The sequence below is a fragment of the Lipomyces doorenjongii genome (assembly GCF_038497915.1).
Source record: "Lipomyces doorenjongii strain NRRL Y-27504 unplaced genomic scaffold V1508scaffold_10, whole genome shotgun sequence".
In the NCBI taxonomy this organism is placed as follows: domain Eukaryota; kingdom Fungi; phylum Ascomycota; class Lipomycetes; order Lipomycetales; family Lipomycetaceae; genus Lipomyces; species Lipomyces doorenjongii.
In genome coordinates this window covers 139,537-161,666 of record NW_027118077.1, presented here as the reverse complement: position 1 = coordinate 161,666, position 22,130 = coordinate 139,537, and the positions used below count along the sequence as shown (strand labels likewise).

General features: G+C 47.3%; 6 protein-coding genes across 6 annotated transcripts; 2 read left to right on the top strand and 4 right to left on the bottom strand.

Moving 5' to 3' along the window:
- Nucleotides 1-1,858: 1,858 nt before the first annotated feature.
- Nucleotides 1,859-3,716, bottom strand: V1508DRAFT_412646 (glycosyl hydrolase). The gene has a single exon (XM_066939654.1). It carries the CDS (start codon nt 3,591-3,593, stop codon nt 2,085-2,087), a length of 1,509 nt encoding a protein of 502 aa, XP_066797439.1. The 5' UTR covers nt 3,594-3,716; the 3' UTR covers nt 1,859-2,084.
- An 814-nt stretch (nt 3,717-4,530) lies between these two features.
- Nucleotides 4,531-6,452, bottom strand: V1508DRAFT_412643 (uncharacterized protein). Its single transcript, XM_066939653.1, has one exon. The coding sequence runs from the start codon at nt 6,272-6,274 to the stop codon at nt 4,619-4,621; it is 1,656 nt and encodes a 551-aa protein (XP_066797438.1). The 5' UTR covers nt 6,275-6,452; the 3' UTR covers nt 4,531-4,618.
- A 3,373-nt stretch (nt 6,453-9,825) lies between these two features.
- V1508DRAFT_412636 (glycosyl hydrolase) lies at nt 9,826-11,794 on the top strand. Its single transcript, XM_066939652.1, has one exon. The coding sequence runs from the start codon at nt 10,165-10,167 to the stop codon at nt 11,683-11,685; it is 1,521 nt and encodes a 506-aa protein (XP_066797437.1). The 5' UTR covers nt 9,826-10,164; the 3' UTR covers nt 11,686-11,794.
- Nucleotides 11,795-14,825: 3,031 nt separating this feature from the next.
- On the bottom strand, nt 14,826-17,273 carry V1508DRAFT_20309 (Clathrin/coatomer adaptor, adaptin-like protein). The gene is made up of 6 exons (XM_066936210.1): nt 17,068-17,273; nt 16,898-16,985; nt 16,831-16,844; nt 16,731-16,780; nt 16,395-16,684; nt 14,826-16,346 (listed from the first exon to the last, which is right to left on the bottom strand). Exons 1-6 carry the CDS (start codon nt 17,081-17,083, stop codon nt 14,897-14,899), a joined length of 1,908 nt encoding a protein of 635 aa, XP_066797436.1. The 5' UTR covers nt 17,084-17,273; the 3' UTR covers nt 14,826-14,896.
- Nucleotides 17,274-17,382: 109 nt separating this feature from the next.
- On the top strand, nt 17,383-20,970 carry V1508DRAFT_412628 (uncharacterized protein). Its single transcript, XM_066939651.1, has 7 exons — nt 17,383-17,784; nt 17,838-17,901; nt 17,956-18,180; nt 18,234-18,523; nt 18,579-20,186; nt 20,236-20,373; nt 20,431-20,970. The coding sequence occupies exons 1-7, from the start codon at nt 17,545-17,547 to the stop codon at nt 20,812-20,814; spliced, it is 2,949 nt and encodes a 982-aa protein (XP_066797435.1). The 5' UTR covers nt 17,383-17,544; the 3' UTR covers nt 20,815-20,970.
- V1508DRAFT_412626 (anticodon-binding protein) lies at nt 20,835-22,066 on the bottom strand. Its single transcript, XM_066939650.1, has one exon. The coding sequence runs from the start codon at nt 22,026-22,028 to the stop codon at nt 21,099-21,101; it is 930 nt and encodes a 309-aa protein (XP_066797434.1). The 5' UTR covers nt 22,029-22,066; the 3' UTR covers nt 20,835-21,098.
- Between the last annotated feature and the right edge of the window lie 64 nt (nt 22,067-22,130).

Sequence of the window (22,130 nt, the reverse complement as noted above, 5' to 3'; positions counted from 1 at the left end):
GGTCGCCCTCCGATGAAGTACGGAAATGCAGCATTAAATAATGACGGTACAACGGAAGCTTATGTCTTAGCGGTTAAATCAATAGAAGACTCAGATCCAAGCGTTTCAAGAAGCAGTTCATGGTGCCGACGGAGATGAATGGATGAAAGCATCTGAGGATGAGATAAAGTCACTAAAGGAAAATCAAACCTGGATGCTGGTTCCAAGAAGTCAAGCGAACGGAAGGAGGGTTCTAACAAATAAATGGGTGTTTAGAACCAAAAAGGATCCCTCGGGAAACCTCCAACGAAGAAAGGCGCGACTAGTGGTGCGTGGCTATGAACGAGAAATCGGACAGGATTATAACCAAACTTTTGCATCTGTGGTAAAGGCCGCAACATGGAGACTATTGATTGCGATGCTACTTATCAATGGATGGTTATGCCACCAAATGGACGTCGTGACAGCATTGAAATCTTAAGGAACTGATCTATATGGAACAACCAGAAGGTTTTCTCGAAACGAAGAAGAAGACATGATATGTCAGCTACGTCGCACACTCTATGGATTGAAGCAGTCGCCGAGAGAGTGGTACGGCAGATTCGTCGAAGCACTAACGAATCGAGGATTCGAAGTTTCACAAAGCGACCCGTGCATGTTCATTAAGCACGAGTTAATCGTGGTGCTCTATGTCGATGACTTACTGATATTTGGTAAGGAAATCACACGTATCGATGGGCTGAAGCAAACACTGCAGGAGGAGTTCAAAATGATAGATCTAGGACGAGTATCGTATTTCCTAGGCGTTAATATTGAGGAACGGAAAGACGGTTCAGTGAAGATTGCACAGAACACTTACATAGAAAAGATTCTCACTCGTTACGGCATGGACCACGCTAAGACAGTCCACACTCCTTTTCTACCATCGGTCAATTTGGACGAGCCTACGGAAGAGGGATTTCAGGCCCCACTCGAATTCCTAACAAGGTATCAATCGATTATCGGGTCTTTGATGAACCCAATTATTTATTCGCGGCCGGATATTGCATATACAGTGGGAAAATTGTCAAGGTACATGGCAAATCCCACGGAAGTCCATATGAAAATGAAAGCAGCAAAACACTTTCTTCGGTATTTATCTGGAACAAAAGATCTCGAAATCATTTATCGACGCCAAGAGAAGCACACTGGTGAAGCTCACCTTATTGGTTTCAGCGACGCAGATTGGGCTGGAGACAAAGGTACAAGAAAGTCGACATCAGGATATGCTTTTATGTTGAACGGAGGACCCGTTACCTGGTCGTCTAAAAGGCAGAGCAGTGTGGCGCTCAGCAGTTGTGAAGCTGAGTATTAGTTACGCGCTAACTCAAGCTGTTAAAGAAGCGGTGTGGCTCAATCAACTCATGGCTGAGATCACAGGCAAGCATCAAGAGCCCCTGATGATATTTTGCGACAACCAAGCTGCTCTAGCAAGCACCGAGAACCCGAAATTTCACGGACGGATGAAACATGTCGAAATCCAACACCACTTCATAAGGGAACTAGTGAATGATTAAAAGTGGATTGACACTCACAATATGGTGGCTGATGGACTCACGAAGAGTCTAGAACGAATTAAGTTTGAAGATTTCGTTGCGATGTTGGGTATGGGAAATTAGTGAAATGTGAGAGCAAATTGTCAACGATCATAGGCTATGGGGGGTGCGTGGAAATGTGTAGGACACTCCAGCCTATGATCGTAGATTCTGGAAAGATGTAACGATGACGTGATTGGACTGTCTGGAAGATTCCAATCATATGTCAAAAAAATTTTCAAGAAAACAAGGTCCTAAGTATATATAGAGGACTTTGGAACCTGTCGTTTACAAGAAGTTGTTCTAGTTAAGTGTGCTCAATATATAGTCTTACATATATTTTTCAACAAGAGTCGCCATTTGGGTTTGTCAAGCGCCTATCGAGCAGAATTGCGGCCCGCTTCGCTACGTCACGGCAGATTGGGCAGACTGTGGTCAACCCCACGATATAAGCGAAGCACTGAGAAAGCGATTGCCTTTAGTGCGTCGCAGCGAGTGCACGTCTTCGGAACTTGATTGACTAGAGCTGCTCTAGTTTACCCGTGTTGCCAGCGTCGCCCTGAACGTGACAACTCCATCTTCGACGTACACCTGTGCGGTGAACGACCGTTCGAAATATTGACGATGCGTAAGCGCGACCTGTCTATCAACGAATATCTCGAGCACGTCGCCCCGTAGATACAAGTCGAATCGGAGCTTTCCGCGGGAACGGCCCGCAATTTGGTTCGTTACCCACGGCACCGGCAGACGATCGCTCTCCTCTCCCTCGGTCGGACCGCCCAAGCTGATGGTCCCAGTGCTGGCGTCGAAGAAGAGAAGCAAGCCCTCGGTAAGCCCTGTGTTCGAGTAGAGCGCCAGGCCCACGCCGCCGGCCAGATCCTGGAGATCTGCTTCAACCGTAAGCCGGGACAGGCTGCGCTGCAGAGCGCCAATCTCGATCTCGGCTATCGAGAAGGTACCAGCCGCGCTGGCTTCCCATTCTTCCGTCGTTGCACCGGATGCCTGCCGAATTGGGAGAGGCCGTTGGGACGTCAATTGGGCATCGACTTCGCGCGGAGGCCGTACGCACAAACGATCTTCGTCTCCAACGAAGATTTCGCGCGGCAGGCACATGTCCCCACCCCACAGCCACTCGCCTCCCTCTACGAAGCCGTGCCGGTCGTGAACCCAGCCGAACGCGATACGGCGTCCCTGGGCGTCTTCCAGCGACTTGGCGGCATACCAACGGGCGCCATCCAATGCCGGGTATTTTGGCGTGCGCCATGGGCCGGCCAGATCCTCTGCCTCGCGGTAGACAGTAGCGGCATACTCTGTAAAGCGCGAAAAAACCAGGCGCCACTTCCCTCCCAGGCGAAACACCTCGGGGCATTCCATCGAATATGTGTTGCCTGGTGCGTAGAATGGTTCGCACACGGTGGTCCAGCTCACAAGATCATCGGAGGTGCTCAGCGCGATCACGCCTCTACGCCCCGGGGGTCCGTGGTTCGCACGCGCGGTAATCAGCATCCAGTATTGCTTGTGCTCTTCGTTCCAGAACACAAACGGATCACGCCAGTCGCGTTGCTCGAACCACTCGCTCCGCGGAAAATGAATCGGATTCGAGGGACTCTTTTTGAAGAGCACGCCGTCCCTGCTCGTCGCGTGACAGACCGTTTGCGGGATGCACGCCGAGCGCCGGCCACCGGTGTAAAAGACGTGCAGTACGCCATCAACTGCGATGATCGAACCGGTCCATATCCCGTCTATATCGGGATCGTCACCTTCGCCGAGTGGCAGTGCAATGCCGAGATCGTGCCAGTCGACGAGATTGTCGCTGACGATATGCCGCCAAGGCGTGCGCCCGCGGTCGGGCTGGTCGTACTTACCTGCCGGCGCCTCCAGATAGAACAGGTGGTATCTTCCCTCGTGGAAAAACGGGATCGCATCGCCCTGCGGACCATTGACACGTGGATCGCGGACGTCCAGCGGATTCATTGAAACCGCGAGCAAAGGCTGTGACATGAAAATTTCTTCTTCAAGTTGATGGTTATCGGTGCGCATTCGCTTTAGTCGCAACACGCTGTTCGACAGTTAGTAATTCGAATTACTATGCGGTAGTATGAAAGTCGGCCGCTCGGTTTGTCAACTGCCGAGGTCAAAATGCGATCGAGCGACAGATGACCGTCCGCACTATTAAATAAAATTGTCAGGTGTGGTGGGTAGAGACAAGCACGATACCCTCAACCCCCGCCCGCCCAGACTTTCCCACGCCGATGTTCCCCGTTAGCCGCAGGACTTGCAATTCCTTAGACAATTTCCACCGATGCTCCCCGAACATTTTTCGACGCTACTCTGAAATTGGCCGGCGCGCGGACGATCCCTAAATGGATTTCTGGGGATCGTCGGCCCGGGTTGTGTGCTTGGGATTCCAATGATCAAACGATGCTATGCGTGAAACGTCTGTGTCAGGATGCACAGGGAAGCGCCAAGATTCCTGGAGGAGTTCTGGAAAGTGACTACTCACCCGCTCGCTGCCTTGGTATCATGAGACTTCAACAAAACAGCGAAGCTTTTTGCGGTGTTTGGTATTGAATATCTAATTCCTTGCTAGATCAACAGCTCAGATTGGATTGCAACCCCAACTACCACTTGGTTCCGAGAGTCGCGCAAACAGTCTCTATTCCACCCTGGCTTAGGTAACAGACACCAAAGCCAAAATGGGTGACTAGAGAATTATATTGACGAGGCAGGGGAGACAACAAGCAAAAAGCATTCATTGACACTAATTCAGTACCTCGAAGCTTACTCGCATTGTGGTTGGCGCGCATCTCGCTCAGCGCTCACCTAGGAAGCAATTTTTGATGTTTAGCTTTTTCTTGTATCATGCTACTTGCCAGAAAGTGATAGAAACTTGTTAAAGGGACCAGCTTTCACTAAGACGCTGATAATCTTGATTAGTTTATGACGCTGTTTTGTATTCTCCATTTGGGCGCTACGTCTGGTTTCGCAGGTCAAATCCTTGAAGACTCGAGGACGACCGTTAAGCTCCATACAGTTAGTAACTTATTTGTTAAAAGACCACTCGACTAATTCGGGGTAGTCCGACTGTTGTACAACTCGCGTAAGATCACAGTGAAGTACCTAATACTAGGACTCGACTGAATCGATTCCAGAAAAGCAAAAGCATGCTGAATGCTAGATTCCAATTCCTCGGGTTTGTCGTTAGCAAGCGTAGTTCTCTGAGTCATGCGTATAATTGTTGCCGTCATAGCAAAGACGCTTATAGCGTGGGGCCATGTTGTCGGCACCTCCGGGAGCCGAACACTTGTTGCACTCAGCATAAATTGAATGTACGAGTCAATTGCTATTTTAAATGCCTCTCGATGCTCCTGAGTTTGGCACTCCCCCGTCACTATTATGTCCATCATACACGGCCAATACATCAGCATGACCGTAGCAAAGTATTGTGCTCTGATTAATGCTCGAGTGCTGTGTCTTGTGTTGGTCACTGGCACTTTCGACTTGTCAAACTTAATGGAATCTGGCAAACAGTGATACCATTCATCAAGCTGAGATTGCAGTTCTTTGGCAACAATAGGAGCAAACGATGTCCTATTGGCAGTGTACGACTCCGAGTTATTGACCGTGTAGCATGTCCTGTCGATTATCTTTCTCACTCCTATTTCGGAAAGGAAATGAGGGTCCGGCTCATCGATACTAGACGAATCTGATTCTGGAGATCCTGGCCAATGATACGGCTCTTCTCTCAGGGAGGGAAATATTATATTGTTCGCATAGGAAGACAGTCCTGTGTTGGCAAAATGTAGCGTACCGGCATATTCACTTTCCAATATAAACAGTGACCAAAACGCTCTCGTTTCGTATTCTTCGAGATCATAAATTACGGCCCCTGATTTATCCACTGATTTATTGACCGGTCGTATCTCGATCAGGTTTTGCATTTTGATGCAGCCTATCGAAACGTATTCTTGAGCTTTCATAGGCATAATTTTAAGTCCGTAAAACATGCTGAGCAATATCAGGCATTGTACCGACTGTAGTGATACCTCCTCTAATACACATCCAAGCATTGCCAAAGCTTGCGAGTGGAATTCTTCGGCCTGAAATATTCCAATAGAATCACTCGCATTCAGACCACCAATAGCTAGGACCATAAGTAGTAAAATCGAGTCCGAACTTCCTGTGCTTACGGTATTTTGCATAAGAGGGAGTTTTTCGAAGATCTCTCTCTTATTCAGGATTGGAAACCAGTTGTACGAGTGACGAAAAAATAATTGCACTAGTTCATGAGGGCTGTGACGAAAAATTGCCACCGACCCACTGTTTCCATATGCCATAGCACGCTGTAACTCGAGAGAACGAGCATGTGTAGACAAGTTAAAGTCAGTGTGGAATATGATTGCCGCAAATTGGTCGTCTTTAATCGTAAGAGAAGGAAGTCCTGAACGGTCTTTCTCCCGAGTGGACTCAGGCACAATAATCGACGGCGGCGACTGTACCCCTATGCCGAGGCATTTCTCAATAGCTGAAATCTTTGTGAGAATAGTCTCTATGTTAGTTTCCACTGTGGGACCTTGTGGAGCGTCATATTTGCAAACACAACCGTTCTCCAGACAGAAGGAGCACTTGGGCTTGGCTCCATCACATCTCGTCTTTCTTGCTCGACATACTGTGCAAGCCACCTTGCTCCGATTCTTGTTGTATGTAGCCATCTCTCGCATGCCCGATGGTCCCCGCACACCAAACAAATACAGACAAATGGGCCTTGGGTCAAGTGCTGGTGGGGTCGAAACATTGGCCCTTACCCCGTCAATCGAGAATGATCTTCACTTCCCGAGTAGCCCCGAGTCACCAGGTTACAGGTGTGACGGGGAGATCGGGGTTCGAGGTATAGTGGTGTTAACGAATAAAATTATTTTACGAATACGAATAACGAATAGTATTCGCAGTTTATCGTAGTGGAATGACCCTAACCCTGTGAAATGAACTTTATTTAGTGACGTCTCTTACACAACGGAGCACGGTCTATGCTACCAATATTCTTCTATTCCTTTGTAACTAATCTATACCTATCTACAGCAACATGTCTGACAACAGTCGTGAGATCTCTGCCATTAGGGGTGGATACAATTTGCGATTAATCGTTATTCGTATTCGTAAAGTCCAATACGATTACTATACGAGTCCACAGAAAGCTTTTACGATTAACTATACGAGCGCTGGGGTGGCTTACTCGCAAAAAATCGTATAGTCGCGCACGTTACTTGCATTATCTGCTCTGAAATGCACACGTCGAGGAATAAATAAATTGAACAAAAAAGAGGCACAAAATTACAATTCAGCTGCCGTTGAATAGTGGTCAGCAAGTAAAGTAAGCTTTCTCATGGTTCACGAGTCCATCGAATGTCATCTTAACCCAAGCAATTCTCTTCCGCCACTAAATAATCTCTCAACAGCTACTTCAGAGGCTGGAATAGCAAGGTAGTCTCTTGCGGCGGCTGCCATTCTCGGGTATTCATCTTTATGGGCCCTCCACCACCGTAGCAGCCATCCCTCCTCAGTAGCTGCGACAGGTACTGTCTCTTCCTCAAAGTATTTGTCTATGTCGGATCGCTGAACCTTTCGGGGGGCCAACTTTAAGAGCATGCGAGACTCCAAGCTGGGCTTCTCAGCGATAACCATTGGCTCCATACAATCGGGAATTAGAGGTGGATATTCTTTATGCAACCTGACTATCATGCTTTTCACAATTTTAAAATTCGCATTCTCCTCGACTTTCAACTCCGCTTTAAGCAACTCTGCTTTGAACCTAGGATCCAGGAGCAAGCAACGTAATATGCATCTTGCTTATCTAAAAAATCATAGTACTTACGGTACTTCTGCAACCCCCCTGCTACTGCAGATAATCCCTTCTTCTAAGTCTGCAAAATCTTCTCATCTTGTAGTTGCATTCTCTAGCAAATCCTGGAGCTCGTAGTACATACCAATGCTCAAGCTAATTGAAAGTCCTTTGGTAGATACCAACTTCGTCAACTCGTCGAACTTTCCAAAACCCTTGCAATTTGCTCAAGATGCTGCCAATCTGATGATGTAAATGGAGGTAAGAGACCGATTGCATTGAGGTAATGTCGAATTTGTTCTTTTGCAGATAGTCCATCTTGAAGCATACGATACGTGGAATTCCATCTATTGTCGACATCGTACTGTATGTATTTATCGCTTAATCTGTGAACGGAGCACAGGTTCTTCCAACCTTCTCGACGCTGTGGGGTTCGAAGAATCCATAGGCTTAGGATTCGTAGCCTAGACAAAGCAGAGTGAGATTGGGGACACCGGTAGCAATTTGATCGCATGCCTCATTCGCACTGCTCGTATCTCCAGGCTTCAGCGAGTTAAGAATATCTTTTACAATCAAGTTCAGCACATGCGCCAAGCAACTGATGAAGTCCTCGCGACCTCGAAATCGCACACCTTCACCTTCTTCTTCGAGCATAGAGCCTAAAGTTTCGACGAAGGTGCCATTGTTACTTGCATTGTCGGCCGTAACAGCTATAAGCTTCTTCGTGAGGTCCAACTCTTTCAACATGTCAAATACCATCTGTGCCATGCTGTCGCCACTATGAACGCCAATCAATTCTTCAAATTCTAGCACACTCTCTTTATACTCAAAGTCTTCCGTTAACCAATGCCCAATTACTCCTAGGATTGCTTTCTGGTTCTGGCTTGTCCAAACGTCCAAGGACAGTGCAATTGTGCGACAAGTTCTATCTAATTCTCTCTTCAAGTTCGCGCGGCACAGCTCAAACTCAGAGTCAATTCTCAGTTTCAATGTCTTGCGTGAGGTAAACCCCAAATCCACGCCTGGAATATCTTTGAAGGGTTTGACAAAAGCTGGAGACTCAATGACAGTAAACGGCTGCCTTGTCTGCACTATCCAACGAATGAGATTCTTGTCGAACAATTCTGCAGCGTTTGCAGTCTCCTTTCGTTTCCACATCGTCATGATCGTTGCTTGAGTAGCGTCCTCCTTATCGTTGCCTAAAGGCAAGCCATGGCTCTTCTGTCAATGATACGACATATTGGTTGTAGATGTTGATCTCGCAGAATCCTTGATTGACCACTTCTGACAGAGTTTGCAAGTTATTAACTGATCATTCCGAAGCTTCTTCGACCTCTTTGGCCTCCATTGTTGGCTGAGGGTTGTAATTTCAAATTGTTCCCAAAGCCAGTTATTCGAGGTCCCCCGAGTTCGAGAACTATTGGAGGCTGTCCGAATCGGTGAAGATTCAAGGTCGTGGACTTCCGCAGTTGATCCTGTAGAAAAAGACTGAGAGGTAATTTGGCTGATAGAATCCTCGGGTCCCAAATCAATAGAGCTCTCGATGCGCGACTGGGCCGTGACTGGCGAGATATTCTCCATCGGCTCATCTCCTTCGTAACCATCATTCAATAATAAATAGTCGACAGCTTGGTTTCGGCGGGGTCGCGTCGGAGGATCCATATTTCTCAGTTGTCGAGCGAGCGGCAATTGACAACTCACAGATCCCGCTAGTTCGTTCGTAGTATGTTTATATGATAGGACATTCGCGTTCCGGTTTATCGCGTTCGACGCGTTGTCAGGGTAAATTTTTGACGCCATACCTAATTAGGAATACGATTACTATACGATTTTTTGGTAAACTATACGATTACTTTACGATTAGATTCTCAGTTTTGCGATTAACTTTACGAATAGTATAAAATTTTGACGGTACCGTAATCGTATCCACCCCTATCTGCCATTAGCGGGATAGACGCGGACGAGTTATCAGGGTTTCATTCCTGCCTCTGAGGTGGCTGTCGAAAGACTCTTTAATACGGGAAGAGATCTTTTAGGTCTACGGAGGCACTCATTGAGTGCTGAGACAATGAGAAGATTGATGTTGTTGCGAGCAGTTTACCAGAGGGACCAGGCAGAGAAGCCGTAATTTTATGAAGGAGATGTCCTGTAAATTTGTTGTTGCCGCAAAGAAACCGAAATATTTACGAATATTACGAATAATTTGCGAATAAACCCATTTTATTCGTATTCGCATTAGTAAGCAATAATTATTGAATTATTCGTATTCGAATTACGAATAATTCGAATAATTCGAATATATTCGTTATTCGTTATTCGTTAACACCCCTATCGAGGAAGATCTTGGTCTCCCTAGATATCCTGAGAAGATAACTTTACAATGCTATATCAGTTACGTGTCTAGCTCTCTGTAGTTGGGAGTAACTGTCTCATGGCGCAAATCACCCCACCCGTCAAACCCTGAAATTGGCTTTGTAGCAATCTCCACAGATGCTTAACCGACTATCCCCGAGTGGCTGCCAGGGCGCTCGAGAGAGTGCAGAACGATATCCACGACCACCTGCGTATCTTCAGCTCGCACGAGCGCGAACGGCTGGCCGGCGTCCGGACGCCGGCCAGTCGTTCAATCTGTGAGCTGTCTGAACTAACTGGGCTTGCCGACCGACACAGCGTCTCCACATAATCGGACCAATTAAATAAGGTTGACGTCAGAAGTATAAAATCACGGAACGTTCACGGGTTGGCTTCAAGAGGGCCAGAAAAAAAAAAGACATGACTGTTATTGCTAATAGAAATGAGGGCCAGCGGCCGGCGCTCCACTTTACGCCCAAGATAGGGTTCATGAACGATCCTAATGGGCTGGTGTACAGCAAAGGAGTTTGGCATCTGTACTACCAACTCAATGACCGGAACCTTGTAGCCGGCCATCCGGAATGGGGCCATGCTACGTCGACGGACCTGTTGACCTGGAAGTGGCACGAGAAAGCCATAAAGGCGCCGTCGGATCATGAATCAATATTTTCCGGCTGCTGTGTGGTTGATTGCAACAACACGTCAGGCGAATTCGACGAGTCAACTGGATCAGATGACCGGATTGTCGCTATATATACACTCCACACTCAAGGACACCAAACGCAAGATATTGCGTTCAGCTCCGACGGAGGTTATATATTCAACCCATACAAGCATAACCCAGTGCTTGACATAGGTTGGGCAGATTTCCGTGATCCAAAAGTGTTATGGCATGCTCTCTCAAATCAGTGGGTCATGGTAGTTGCAAAGTGTCATCAATTCAAGGTTGGTTTTTACGGCAGCCCGGATCTCGTACATTGGCATCATTTGTCGGACTTTGAAGGTGCCGGGGTCCGCGGGTACCAGTATGAGATGCCCAACTTGGTGGAAGTGCCATTTGACGACGACAGTCAACGCAAGAAATGGGTGCTTTTCTTGAGCATTGGGCCTGGTGCGCCCTTGGGTGGTAGTTTTACCCAATACTATGTAGGCGAATTTGATGGCACTACCTTTACTAGCGACGACAACTACTTGCGCACGGCAGATTTGGGCAAAGATTGGTACGCGGCACAAACGTGGTTCAATTCTCCCGACGGCAAGGCATATGGTATTGGGTGGGCAAGCAACTGGCAGTACTGCAACCGCGTCCCTGCCGAGCGGTACCGGTCAGCCATGTCACTTCCTCGCAAGTTCACCGTCCGTGAGGTTCCTTTGAACGCGAACACAAAGTCTCTGTCGCTTATATCACGGCCCATAGACCTTAGTATAGCTCGACTACCTAGCAACGATGCGGCGATGGTTTATACCAACGGTTCGGCAGAGATCAGCCCCTCCATTGACGTCATATACCGGAGGCATATGCAGGGCTCTACTGGTGCGTTTGAGTTTAAACTCAATATTAAGTCGGTGACGTCTCCTGCACGGGTGACTGTGGACATTGCAAACCCCAGTGGCCGCTCGGTCCAGCTTAATTTCATGGTTGACGACCAAGGAATGTTTATCTCCATGGATCGAGGTAGAATCCGCACGGGCTCTTCGTGGGACCATCCTCTGTTTGACGACAAGGTCTGCATGTGGGTTCCAAGCACCCAAAGCGTCTACGACGTCCACGTCGTAATAGACGTCTACGTATGCGAGCTGTTTGCCATCGATGGTGCTTATGCGTTCACCAATACGTTTTTTTTGCAAGACGGCGTCGCTTCGACTTTGACCGTGTCTCAAGAGGTCACTGCCACAGAGGTCTTTGATGTCTACGAACTCTGTCCGCTAGCATCAGCATAGTTACCGCTACGATACACTTATAGAGTGCATAACAATAGCACCTTGATAATAAAAAACGTGAAACTTCGCAATAAGGTATTCCGCCGAGTGCCGGTCGTGCTGAGATCACTGGGTGTGCCGTGTGTAATAGTCGATAACTGAGGCTGCCAAAGCTCTGTACACCGAAAGTGTATCTGCTGTCAGCCAGTGGCGACTGGCAGCTGCAGGTGGTTTTGGACGGTCGGCACGTCGTATCTTCTCATAACGGCAGGCACCGCAAGTAGCTCGCTGCATGTGAGCAGAAGTGTATAGCCATACAGTTAATTTACCACTCCCGTAGTGCTGACACTCTCGTCCAGTCCTCGCTTGCATCCCTGCCTTGGACCCGCGCCGGATTGGTGGCACTATGACTGTTCGCGATCTCGTATATGCAAACAACGCAAGCTCGCGCTATATTGGCGCGAAAAAATCGCAGCACTGCACGTTACCTCTGCAAACACAGGTCTCAGGCTGGGACTCTGCACCTTGCATGGTTCTAAAGCATTTTATCCCAGCGATACATCTGCCACTTTGTTGTAATTGTTTACGATGGGCTTGTACGTCATGATAATCGATGTGCGTTCAATAGTAGAGAACAAGATTGTCATGAGGTAATATTGACGGGATAGGCGTGCCGCTGATCAATACGACTATCACGCTAGTAGTACATATCACCGAGAAACAATACTACGGTTTAATCGGCTGTGTTCTTGATGAGTACCTCGACCATGTTTTGGCTAACCGCAAACCGGCTGCTGCAGACATCTACGCAGCAGTACTGCTTCTTAGTTTTGCACCATCAAAATGTCGTGCAAGAACCAGCTGATTTCCAAGACGCACCTGCATGTACAGCGGCATTCTTTCGTAACCACTTTTAGAAATAATCCATGCTGTATGTATCTTGACATTCTTTTATAACGACTTTCAGACAAAGTCCACTACCCACGCCGTAAATGCATATGAGGGATTCTTTTCACGACTTTGAGACAACTTTTAAATAACTTTAGACGACTTTGCCACACCTTAAACTATCCTCGCTAATAATATCCTGCTAATAATACCCAATAATACCTCGCTAATACCATCGCGGCTAACATAAATTTGAACGACCTTTGTAATGTTTTTTGTTAACTTCTTGAACGACTTTCTAATTGAAATTTAAGCCTCTTGAAATCGTGTTTGACTTTTAAAAACCTTTATTTATCGCGTTTAGCTTTTAATAAACTTTAAATTACTTTTAATCACCTTGACTTTACAACAACTTTTAAATTACCTTTACACGGCTCTTGACTTCTTCAATTACTTCTTATATGGCATTTGACTTTTTAACAACTTTTATCTCCTTCTAATGTATTATTCCACAATGAAACACAAACACGTGTTATTTGCCTCCGCATTTTCTGCCCTTGCATAGCCCCACTACAGTTTCACGAAAATGAGTGATATTACATTTTTATCAATTTTATAGTGAAACTGTTGTGAGAATAACAATTCTGTCAAATTTTCAAGCCGATGGACTCCAACGGCCCCATGATATTCGGCACAACTGTCAGCGACACAGTAGCACGCGGCCAATCTTACAACCCCCGCTTAAACTCAAACGGATACCTGACTGTGGACTCAAGAAGTTCTCAGTGTATTTGTATTACTAAAGCGCATGGCTGCGTGTAGATAATCAATATCTCTGACTTCCAATTCAATTGACCCCAATCACTCAAAGGATGGCCCAACAGATTACTCCCTAAATTCTCAGGGTCCGGTCGACCGCCGATCAACTGAGCTCGCCTAAGCGCCCGACCAAGGTCATGAGTCAAGACGGAACCACAGTCATTTCGATTATACATCCTGCAGAATGAGGTCTCACCTATTTGCGATATAAGTTGAGCCGACTACCTCATCTCAATTATAAAGCCCGGGAGAATCTTTCCTAATCGGCGTCGTTCCGCTCCATATGTCTCTAGGGGGTCCAGACCTACTTCGGTAACTCCGTTCCAGGAGTTTCCTGGTGGTTCACGATTCGCTCTACTTCATGAAGTTGCCTGGTATTTTAGGATTGACTCTATTCTAGGAGCTGCTGAGGACGTTAGACCTATGGAGAATGGACTAAGGCACGACAGGGTCTCTTGATCAGACTCCCTGGTCGTTCGACGCCTATTTAGCCAGTTTGGAAGTCGAGTTGGAGCCAGCGACTGAACGAACTAGGGCGATGGATTTTCTAAGCAAGCTACAGTCGCATCTACAGAGAATCATTGAGTTGAGTGGGGTAAATCCTCTACCACAGACACGACAAGAGATGGTTGCCCTTGCAACTCGGATGTGGGAAGGCCTGAAGAAGGAAGAGAAAACAAGGAAACGAGAATCCAAGTTTTCACCCGCCGCTAAGCCAACCTTGCAGTACAGTAATTCTGTGCTATCGCTTAATCGCAGCAAGAGGTTCCAAGAGAAGGACCAACCCACTGATCAAAGGAAAGATAAGAACAAGTCACGAAGATTTGATAGCAAGCTAGTTTGCCTCAGGGGTGAACGAAAAGGGTGATAAGATATGCTTTCGTTGTGGAAGCACTAAGCATCTCTCTCGCGACCATGGAAAAGAAGGAAATAATATAAGCAACAACCAGGCAGTTACATCAAAGAAAGAGACGCCTATGATCAAGACAATCAGAGCAAGTCGACGCAAGAAAGGCCACGAAAGAATGGCAGAGCGGGCATGGGAATTGACCGATTCGGAAAAAGAATAAGGCTCTCTCCCTGCCCTAGAGAAGAGCCCGAAATGCGCATTGGACGTTACTTGCGTACAAGGGGCAGATTTATTGGCAGCAAAACAGTGCCAGAGATATTGACATTGCTTTGGACACCTGCGCAGAGGCGGATGTTGTTGGAATTGATTTTGCCAAAGACATGGGTTGAAGCCCTACATCAAGAGATATCCTCAACTTCTAGAGGGAGCGGGAACATTTCGGCCGAGGGCCTGTGGCGCGTTCTGGGTTTCCTGGGAGATGACCGACTATCAGGGAATTGTTCGCTCCCACACAAGACCGTTCTTAGCGGTTGAAAAAGGATCAAGTGATGCTGCTTGACTTTGTTATTGTGTCGTAATTGGGCTTACAATTGGAAAGGTAGAATGTGCGCGGCTCGCTTGTATGCGCGGCTCGCTTATCACCCACGTTATCGTACAAAATCTTGTAGTCATACATCAGAACCCCTCGATCAAAGCTTCGGAATCGGTAGCCCCAGCCTTACCCCCTATGAACCACGTCCGGCGATCCTCGCCTTTACCCTGCTTCTCATGAATCCTGGAGAGCAGCGCGGACGTGCGTTCCGGGAAAGGTGGCATCTCATCACACACCGTCCTCAGTAAGTCATCAGACGGCATGCTCGCGAGGACCAAATACTCGCACGCACGCTGCTGTAATTCCGAATCCAGACTTTGCGAGTACGACTGAAATACTTGTATCAACTGATGCTTGATTTCTGGAAACAAGTTCACGAACTTGATATACGTTGACAGCAACAACGCCTTGGTGAATGCCGAGCACGACGGGAATTTGTCTTGCAGAGCAAGGAATTGTTCGATCGGCGTGCATCCCTGCGTATCGGCTATAAGGTGCCCAAATTCGCCGAGAACGTATCCGCCGATCTTGACCATTGCTTCATAATACGTCGGACCCTTGAGGTACTGTAGTAACGTATGCGCGGCATACGGTTGCAATTCCTCGTTGTTAATCACAATCTGCACTGCGCGCTGCCATACTTCATCCGACACGTACTCCCCGGCTACCGAAATCAGCTTAAGAATAGTGTCAATATACCACTTGTATTCCATCGCGTGCTTTTCGGTCAGGATTGCGATCTTGATGACCATGTCCTCCCGAATGGCATAGTCCGCAACCTCCAGATACTTCAGCAGTTCGGCGACAATCGTGGCCGCGTTTTGATATCCGCACATGCTGTAAAGCAAATCCAGCCCTTTGCGGCGGACGGAAATGTCCCTGTCGCGGAGCGAATTCAGGATCGTCGACTGGTGCCCGCGAATGGGACTTAAATCCTCAGTCCTGGCAGCCAAGTGCGCCATCGCGTCTAATCCTAGATACCGCAAGTTCGTCTCGCGCGAGGAAATAAACACGCCGAGTTTACTCACGATCCTATCCATCAAGCTCGCGCTCACGTCGATGTGGATCGCGAGATTGATCGCTTCGAAAAGAACGGCGTTTTGCGCGTTGGACTGCTGCACGTTGCGGGACGGTTCGGCGGAGGCCACGAGAATGAATTGCAAGACGTCGACAAGACCGACTGCGACGTCCGGGTCGTCGGACGCGGGGTAGTATTGCAGTAGTCGCATCAATTTGACTTGTAACCACGGATTCGGGACCTTGTAGTATAAGTAATCAGGGTGGATCTGATGGTCGAGCAAGATCGCTTTTAGCCTGAACACGGCGCGACCATAGCACTGTTTGTACAGATCCGGCTTGTCTTGGGCGAGTGCCAGCACGAGCGAGGCAACAGAAGTCACGACCCCAAGGTCTGGGTCGCTGAGTATGCTTACTATTCTGTCGGCCCACTCCTCATGGACGGAGTGCTGGTATTTGCGGTAAAGTCGGAGTAACGTCAATGCTGCTTTCTTCTTCACAAACGGCTTTGATACCCTATGCTCATTAGCATTCGACCGCAACAACATTTAGACGCCCACATACGGTGAAACAAGTAGTCGATGGACATCAGAACTCAGTGACTCCGCCATCTCCTTGCCGCCTACATTCGCAATCGCATGCAATGCAAGACAGTTATACAATTCATTGGGATCGTTTAAATCTTTGCGAATACTGTTCAGCACTAGATTTATGAGGTCGTGGTTTTCGTTGAGGAGCAGGGAAATAGCGAGATATCCAATTTGTTTCTCGGAGAATTTGTTGGATGCGATCAGGTTTAGTGCTTCGAGGTGACCAAAGTCGATGTTCCAGCCGAGAATGTAGATATAGAGTAACTAATCTTTGTTAGTTCTGATAGCCCAGACGCGACCGTGTACGCACCTTGCAAACATATTTCTTCTTTTGGTAGCCGCTTAGATTCGAGTCTAATACTTGGTAAACAACATTAAATTCCCCTCCAGTAAATACGGTTACGGCAAACCTTTAAATTTTTGTCTTCACAACTCGTCAGTAAATTGTCATCCGCAGGCAGTCATTTCGGTACTTACCGGATATTAGCCATCTCTTTATTGATCCTCTTTTCTTCTAATTCCCGTGCCCGCGCGTTCCGTAGATCGGCGATAAACTGCACGAGACCTGCATTTGTGAATAATCCCTGTCAGCAACCACAGTTCGTTCAACTACAAAAAAGCATGCGATTAATTGAATACGGACATACCTCTCATAGACGACATCCCGCACTGTCGAGAAATAATTATGCGACACGGATGCCAATTAGATCACTACTATCCCAAAAACCACAACCGATTATTGCTTGTGGTCCACGTTGCTGCTGACACGTTCGACTGATACACCTCAACTGCCAGATACTTGGGGAAGTGGTTCTCGGCGGAGTTATATGAAACTCGCGAGTCATTATCAATCACTTAAATTATACCGAGCTTGCCGTGAACTTGGCGGGCTCTTATGGGTTAGGGTTATTTGGTGTGATGGGACGTAAATTGGCTTTCTGCATGGAAATCATTTCCGGTAACTGGCGATTATTGCGGATTTCAGTTTGCAGTTCAGAAAAACGTGAGCCATTGAGGTTACGAATCCAGATTGAATTGATTTAGTATAACAGGACCCGTTTCTGGCGTCTTACGCCAACTAGTTCATCTACTTCACACCAACACCGAGGACAACTTCAAGAACAATGTCGCGCTCAGACTACAGCACCACGGTATCCCAGTCCTACGACGACATCGACCCTGACTCTGCTGAATTACAATACCAGACACAATCTGCATCGGCTAATGTAATTGATATTCCGCTTCGTGATGATCAGGAGGTTGTCACGTTGAATTTGGACACGGATTTGCCCGATGATCCAACTGAACTCTGTGATCTTTTGGAGAATGAGGAGGCTGGACGGCAGTTTTGGCTGGCTATTGGGGTATGTTTGTAGATGCTTGTGAGGGTAGACGTGGTTACTGACAGGTGATGTAGACAGCGTATAGTAGGTTAGAAAAGATCGACGAGGCGATTGAGGTTATCATGCGTGGTCTCAAAGGTATGTCTATAACGCCTCTTTACTCCTCTCAATGCCGCCTGACAGTCCGTTTAGCCCAAGTTGTCATTCGTGGATCGGATACAGAGCGTACGCCATTCCACGCGTGTCTCGCGTGGTTATACCTTAAGCAATCCCGCGAGGCACCGAGACACACGTTATCCCAATCAGTCGCAGCATCCAAAGAAAAGACGAAGGACGTATACCAGCAATTAGCTACCCAGGAGCTCAATACATCAATGAAGATGTTTCCTTCATGGCCTATCAACTTATTAGCTAGAGGTATCTATTCCCACGTTTTTTATTGGCAGACTGGTCGCTCACGGATCTGTAAGGTGTCTGGACACTTCTTCGATCCACAGCTGCAGAGTCGCTAGACTCAGCGTCGAAATCGTTTGACGAAACTATCAAGCAAGTTGCTGACTCCAATCTCCTGGCGTTCCTCGGCAGAGCACGCATCTTGTACGCAAAAGAGAACTACAAAGGCGCGCTGAAATTATATCAGCAGGTCCTTGTCGCTCGTGCAGATATGCAACCTGATCCTAGAATCGGAATCGGGATGTGCTTTTGGAAGTTGGGGTTTAAGGATGAGGCTAAACTTGCATGGGAACGGTCATTGGAGCTGGTAAGAGGAATTTTAACGGTTTTTGGAGATGATTTATGAACAAAGTTTGGTTTAGGACCCGGAAAATACGTCGGCTAATGTGTTGATGGGGTTGTACTTCCAAGACAAGGCTTTTCAAAACATCACGAGTCCGGACTTTGTCAGTTTGTACGGCTCTGCTCTGCAATTCACGCAGAAGGCGTACAAAAATAGCAGACAAAAACTCGCTTTAGCGGGTGTGACGTTGGCAAGTTATTTGTTTTCCAAGAAACAGCAGATGGACACAGTTATTAAGCTTTGCGAGAAAGTCATTGACTACACCGACTTGCCGGCCATTGCGTCCGATGCGTATTTCTGGATGGCTCGAGCATATCATCATTTGCAGAACTACGAGCAGGCAATGTCATGTTATCAGAAATCTCGAGCTGCGAAGTCCGATAACGTACTGGCAAAAGTCGGGATGGGCCAGATCCAGATTATTAATAACGATTTAACGGAGGCGAAATTAACATTTGAGAAGATCATTCAAGAACATCCAAAGTGCGCAGAGGGAATGTTAATGCTGGGTTATTTGTACGCGGCGGATTACACGCAGCAGCGGAATCCTAATAGTATCATTGGTCTGCCGACTGGTGCGGCGGATAAGACAGTTATTAACGAGAAGACAAAGGCGAAGATTCTCTTGGAGCGGTATCTTAAACTCGTCGAGGGCCGACCAGGTATTTCTACTACCGAAATTGACGTCTATATCACTCTCAGTCGGCTATACGAGGACGAGAATATTGATCAGGCAATGTCCTCTCTAGAACAGGCTATTGAGCGCCAAAAGCAGATCAGTGAAGGCGGGTTGGTGCATCCGCGGCTACTCAATAATATAGCTGTCCTGCATTATCACAAGGGCCAGTATGACGTAGCTCGGACGCTGTTCCAGAGTGCACTCACGCAGATCGCCAGTGCTGGAGAGCAGACTGATGCGCTGGAAAAGAATGCGACTGAGTCGTTAGTCATTTCGTTGACATACAATCTTGGTCGTGTAGAGGAACAGTCTGGAAATGTCGAGGAGGCAAAGAAGCTATATGTCGGTATTGAAGAGCGTATGCCCGGGTATATTGATGCGAGACTACGACTATGTTACCTAGCTTTGAAAGAAAGCGAGGAGGGAGGCGAAGGTAAACCTACTCTAGAACAAGCCGTCGCAAAAATGCAGGAACTCATCGAGACGGATTCCGCTAACCTCGAGGTCCGCGCATTACACGGTTGGTATCTCCACCAACACCAGCGAAAGCGACCGCCAGCAAAGAATATCAATGAGGATATAGAGCAGCGTCATTACAAACACACGCTGCAGTACTACGACAAGCACGACTTATATTCGCTTATAGCGATGGGAAATATTTTCCTTACCGCTGCCCGTGAAATGCGGCCGACTAACGAACAGGAGGCCGAGAGACGAAGAAGGATGTATGAGAAGGCTGTCGAGTTTTTTGACAAGAGTTTGCTGCTTGATCCGCATAACTCTTACGCTGCGCAAGGTATTGCGATTGCGCTCGCTGAAGACCGCAAGTTTAATAAGGCTGTTGGCATTTTCGGAAAGATTCGGGAGACTTTGAATGATGTCTCAGCATATATTAATCTCGGCCATTGTCTTACTGAATTGAAGAATTATACGCGGGCAATTGAATGTGTAAGTCGTCATTGCTGTAAGATGTTTTTCGCGGAGGCTAATGGTACAGTACGAGATTGCTTTGAATAGATTCCAGGCCGGTAAGAACGTGCAGACTATGATGTGTCTTGGACGTGTCTGGTTACAGCGTGGAATCGATGAGCTGAGTTTGGACGCTGTCAAGGTCTCTCTTGCGTATTCGAAGAAAGTAAGTATGGTCGGCGCGATCTTGTACTGTAGGAATATCCTATGCTAAATTAAACAGGCCCTCGCTCTCTCGCCAAACAATCTGGCTCTAAAATTCAATGTTGCTTTCTGCCAGTTCCAAATAGCAGAAGTCGTCCGGCGCATCCCCATCAACGACCGCAAAGTGTCAGACATCGAGTCCGCAGCAGTAGGCCTCGAAGACGCCATTGTCGCACTCAATGAAATCGCAGCCGAGAAGCATCCTCCATACCCTCCGGCGGAGATCCAGCAGCGCGCTACAATGGGTCAGAATACTATGCGCCGACAGTTGGAGCGGTTACTTGCGCAGCAGAAGGAGTATGAGGAGAAGTCTGAGGCGAAGTTGGAGGCTGGGAGACGAGCACGGGATAACGGTGGCAATGTGAATGCGCATTTATCATCAGTAACTAGTGTTGGAGCTTGACTTTATGTGGAATTGTACTGTAACATGAAGAGTTTTTATTGTATATTAGTTGTATTAAGAGACTGCATATTTCACAGTATATACCTAGTTCCTCTAATGTCGCCAGTCATTTCAGACCTTGATCTATAACGCGGAAAAGCATTGGCTGGAATATGGAATATAATCGACAGAAATCATAATGAAGCAACTTTTAACACGATGCAATGTAATGACTGAAATACATATTTTCAAAAGTATTGATACCGAACTCCATGCAATGTCACTATACAAGCCGTCGTGAGTTTTTACAGATAAAATTTTCTCTTCTCCTTGTCCATTTCAGGACGGTGCTCCCATTCCATTTCCTCTGCGATTCCTCGTCGGACGCGCCGCAATTTGAGAGTAAATTGTGGGCCAAGTTCTTGTAAACCCACTCTCTCTGTTTCCTTAAACAGATATCGATGACGTCGGAAGAATATGAAGTCGCGCTGATTGTGCAGTGTGACCACTTGCCTACCGACGAATTCTGGAGTCTGAGGGAAGAGGGACTGGAAAAGTCTGCCGACGGTCATCCCAAGTCTTGTCGAGAAACTGTTGAGGATAAGCTCTGGAACGTGGGATGTCGCCCGACCGTGACCTGATATCTGTTTCGGCATTCTGAGCGACGTGAGAGAGAAGAACATTGTCGGTCCGGCTGGTAGGTGGACAAACGTAAGTCCGTTGACAACTTTCTTGTCTTCGCTGATCACTACGAGGTCTGTGTAATCTCGGTTGACGCAAAACTGGGCGATCTCTTTCATGCTGAACTTTTGACCCCTCTTGACAAATTCCGATCCTGGAATTATGTTTATCAATTGATCGGAAAGTTCATACGCCTGCGCCCTTGCAAACTTGGACGTCGTGATGAGAACCTTCGGAGCCCGTTTGTTCTTGAAGTACTCCTCGAACTCGTCCTCGCCCTCGATAGGCGCATCCACAGTCTCGTCGTATATCCGTGTGTTTTCGATCGTAGTTGGGATATTGTTCGCTAGTCGCTCTTCTTTCAACTGCGGATCCGCCTGTTCCATCTTGAGAAGCTCTTTACGACTTTTGTGTTTGCCGACATTATGAGCTTTCCTCGCAGCATAGAGCAGGTTTTCGCGCTTGATCTTGTTCTTGACATTATTGAGAGCGTCTTTTGGGACAGGCGCTGTCGGCACGCTCTTTTTCTTTCCTTTGGTTTTCCTTGACGGCATTGATGGACTTTCCTCAGTGGTGATTAGAATTCGCAGACTTGCTGGGGGAAAAATAAAATCTTCAGGAGATGAGGTTCGAGAGCAGTTTTGGCGCCTTTGTCG

Excerpts from the sequence above, each read along its gene's own strand:
- V1508DRAFT_412646 (XM_066939654.1), bottom strand. The coding sequence starts at position 3,593 with ATGCGCACCGATAACCATCAACTTGAAGAAGAAATTTTCATGTCACAG.
- V1508DRAFT_412643 (XM_066939653.1), bottom strand. The coding sequence starts at position 6,274 with ATGCGAGAGATGGCTACATACAACAAGAATCGGAGCAAGGTGGCTTGC.
- V1508DRAFT_412636 (XM_066939652.1), top strand. The coding sequence starts at position 10,165 with ATGACTGTTATTGCTAATAGAAATGAGGGCCAGCGGCCGGCGCTCCAC.
- V1508DRAFT_20309 (XM_066936210.1), bottom strand. Across the intron at positions 16,685-16,730 it reads AGAAGAAATATGTTTGCAAG|TTACTCTATATCTACATTCT; the intron begins GTGCGTACACGG and ends AACAAAGATTAG. Across the intron at positions 16,347-16,394 it reads CATCGACTACTTGTTTCACC|GGTATCAAAGCCGTTTGTGA; the intron begins GTATGTGGGCGT and ends TAATGAGCATAG.
- V1508DRAFT_412628 (XM_066939651.1), top strand. The coding sequence starts at position 17,545 with ATGTCGCGCTCAGACTACAGCACCACGGTATCCCAGTCCTACGACGAC. Across the intron at positions 18,181-18,233 it reads TATCAACTTATTAGCTAGAG|GTGTCTGGACACTTCTTCGA; the intron begins GTATCTATTCCC and ends CGGATCTGTAAG. Across the intron at positions 20,187-20,235 it reads ATACGCGGGCAATTGAATGT|TACGAGATTGCTTTGAATAG; the intron begins GTAAGTCGTCAT and ends CTAATGGTACAG.
- V1508DRAFT_412626 (XM_066939650.1), bottom strand. The coding sequence starts at position 22,028 with ATGCCGTCAAGGAAAACCAAAGGAAAGAAAAAGAGCGTGCCGACAGCG.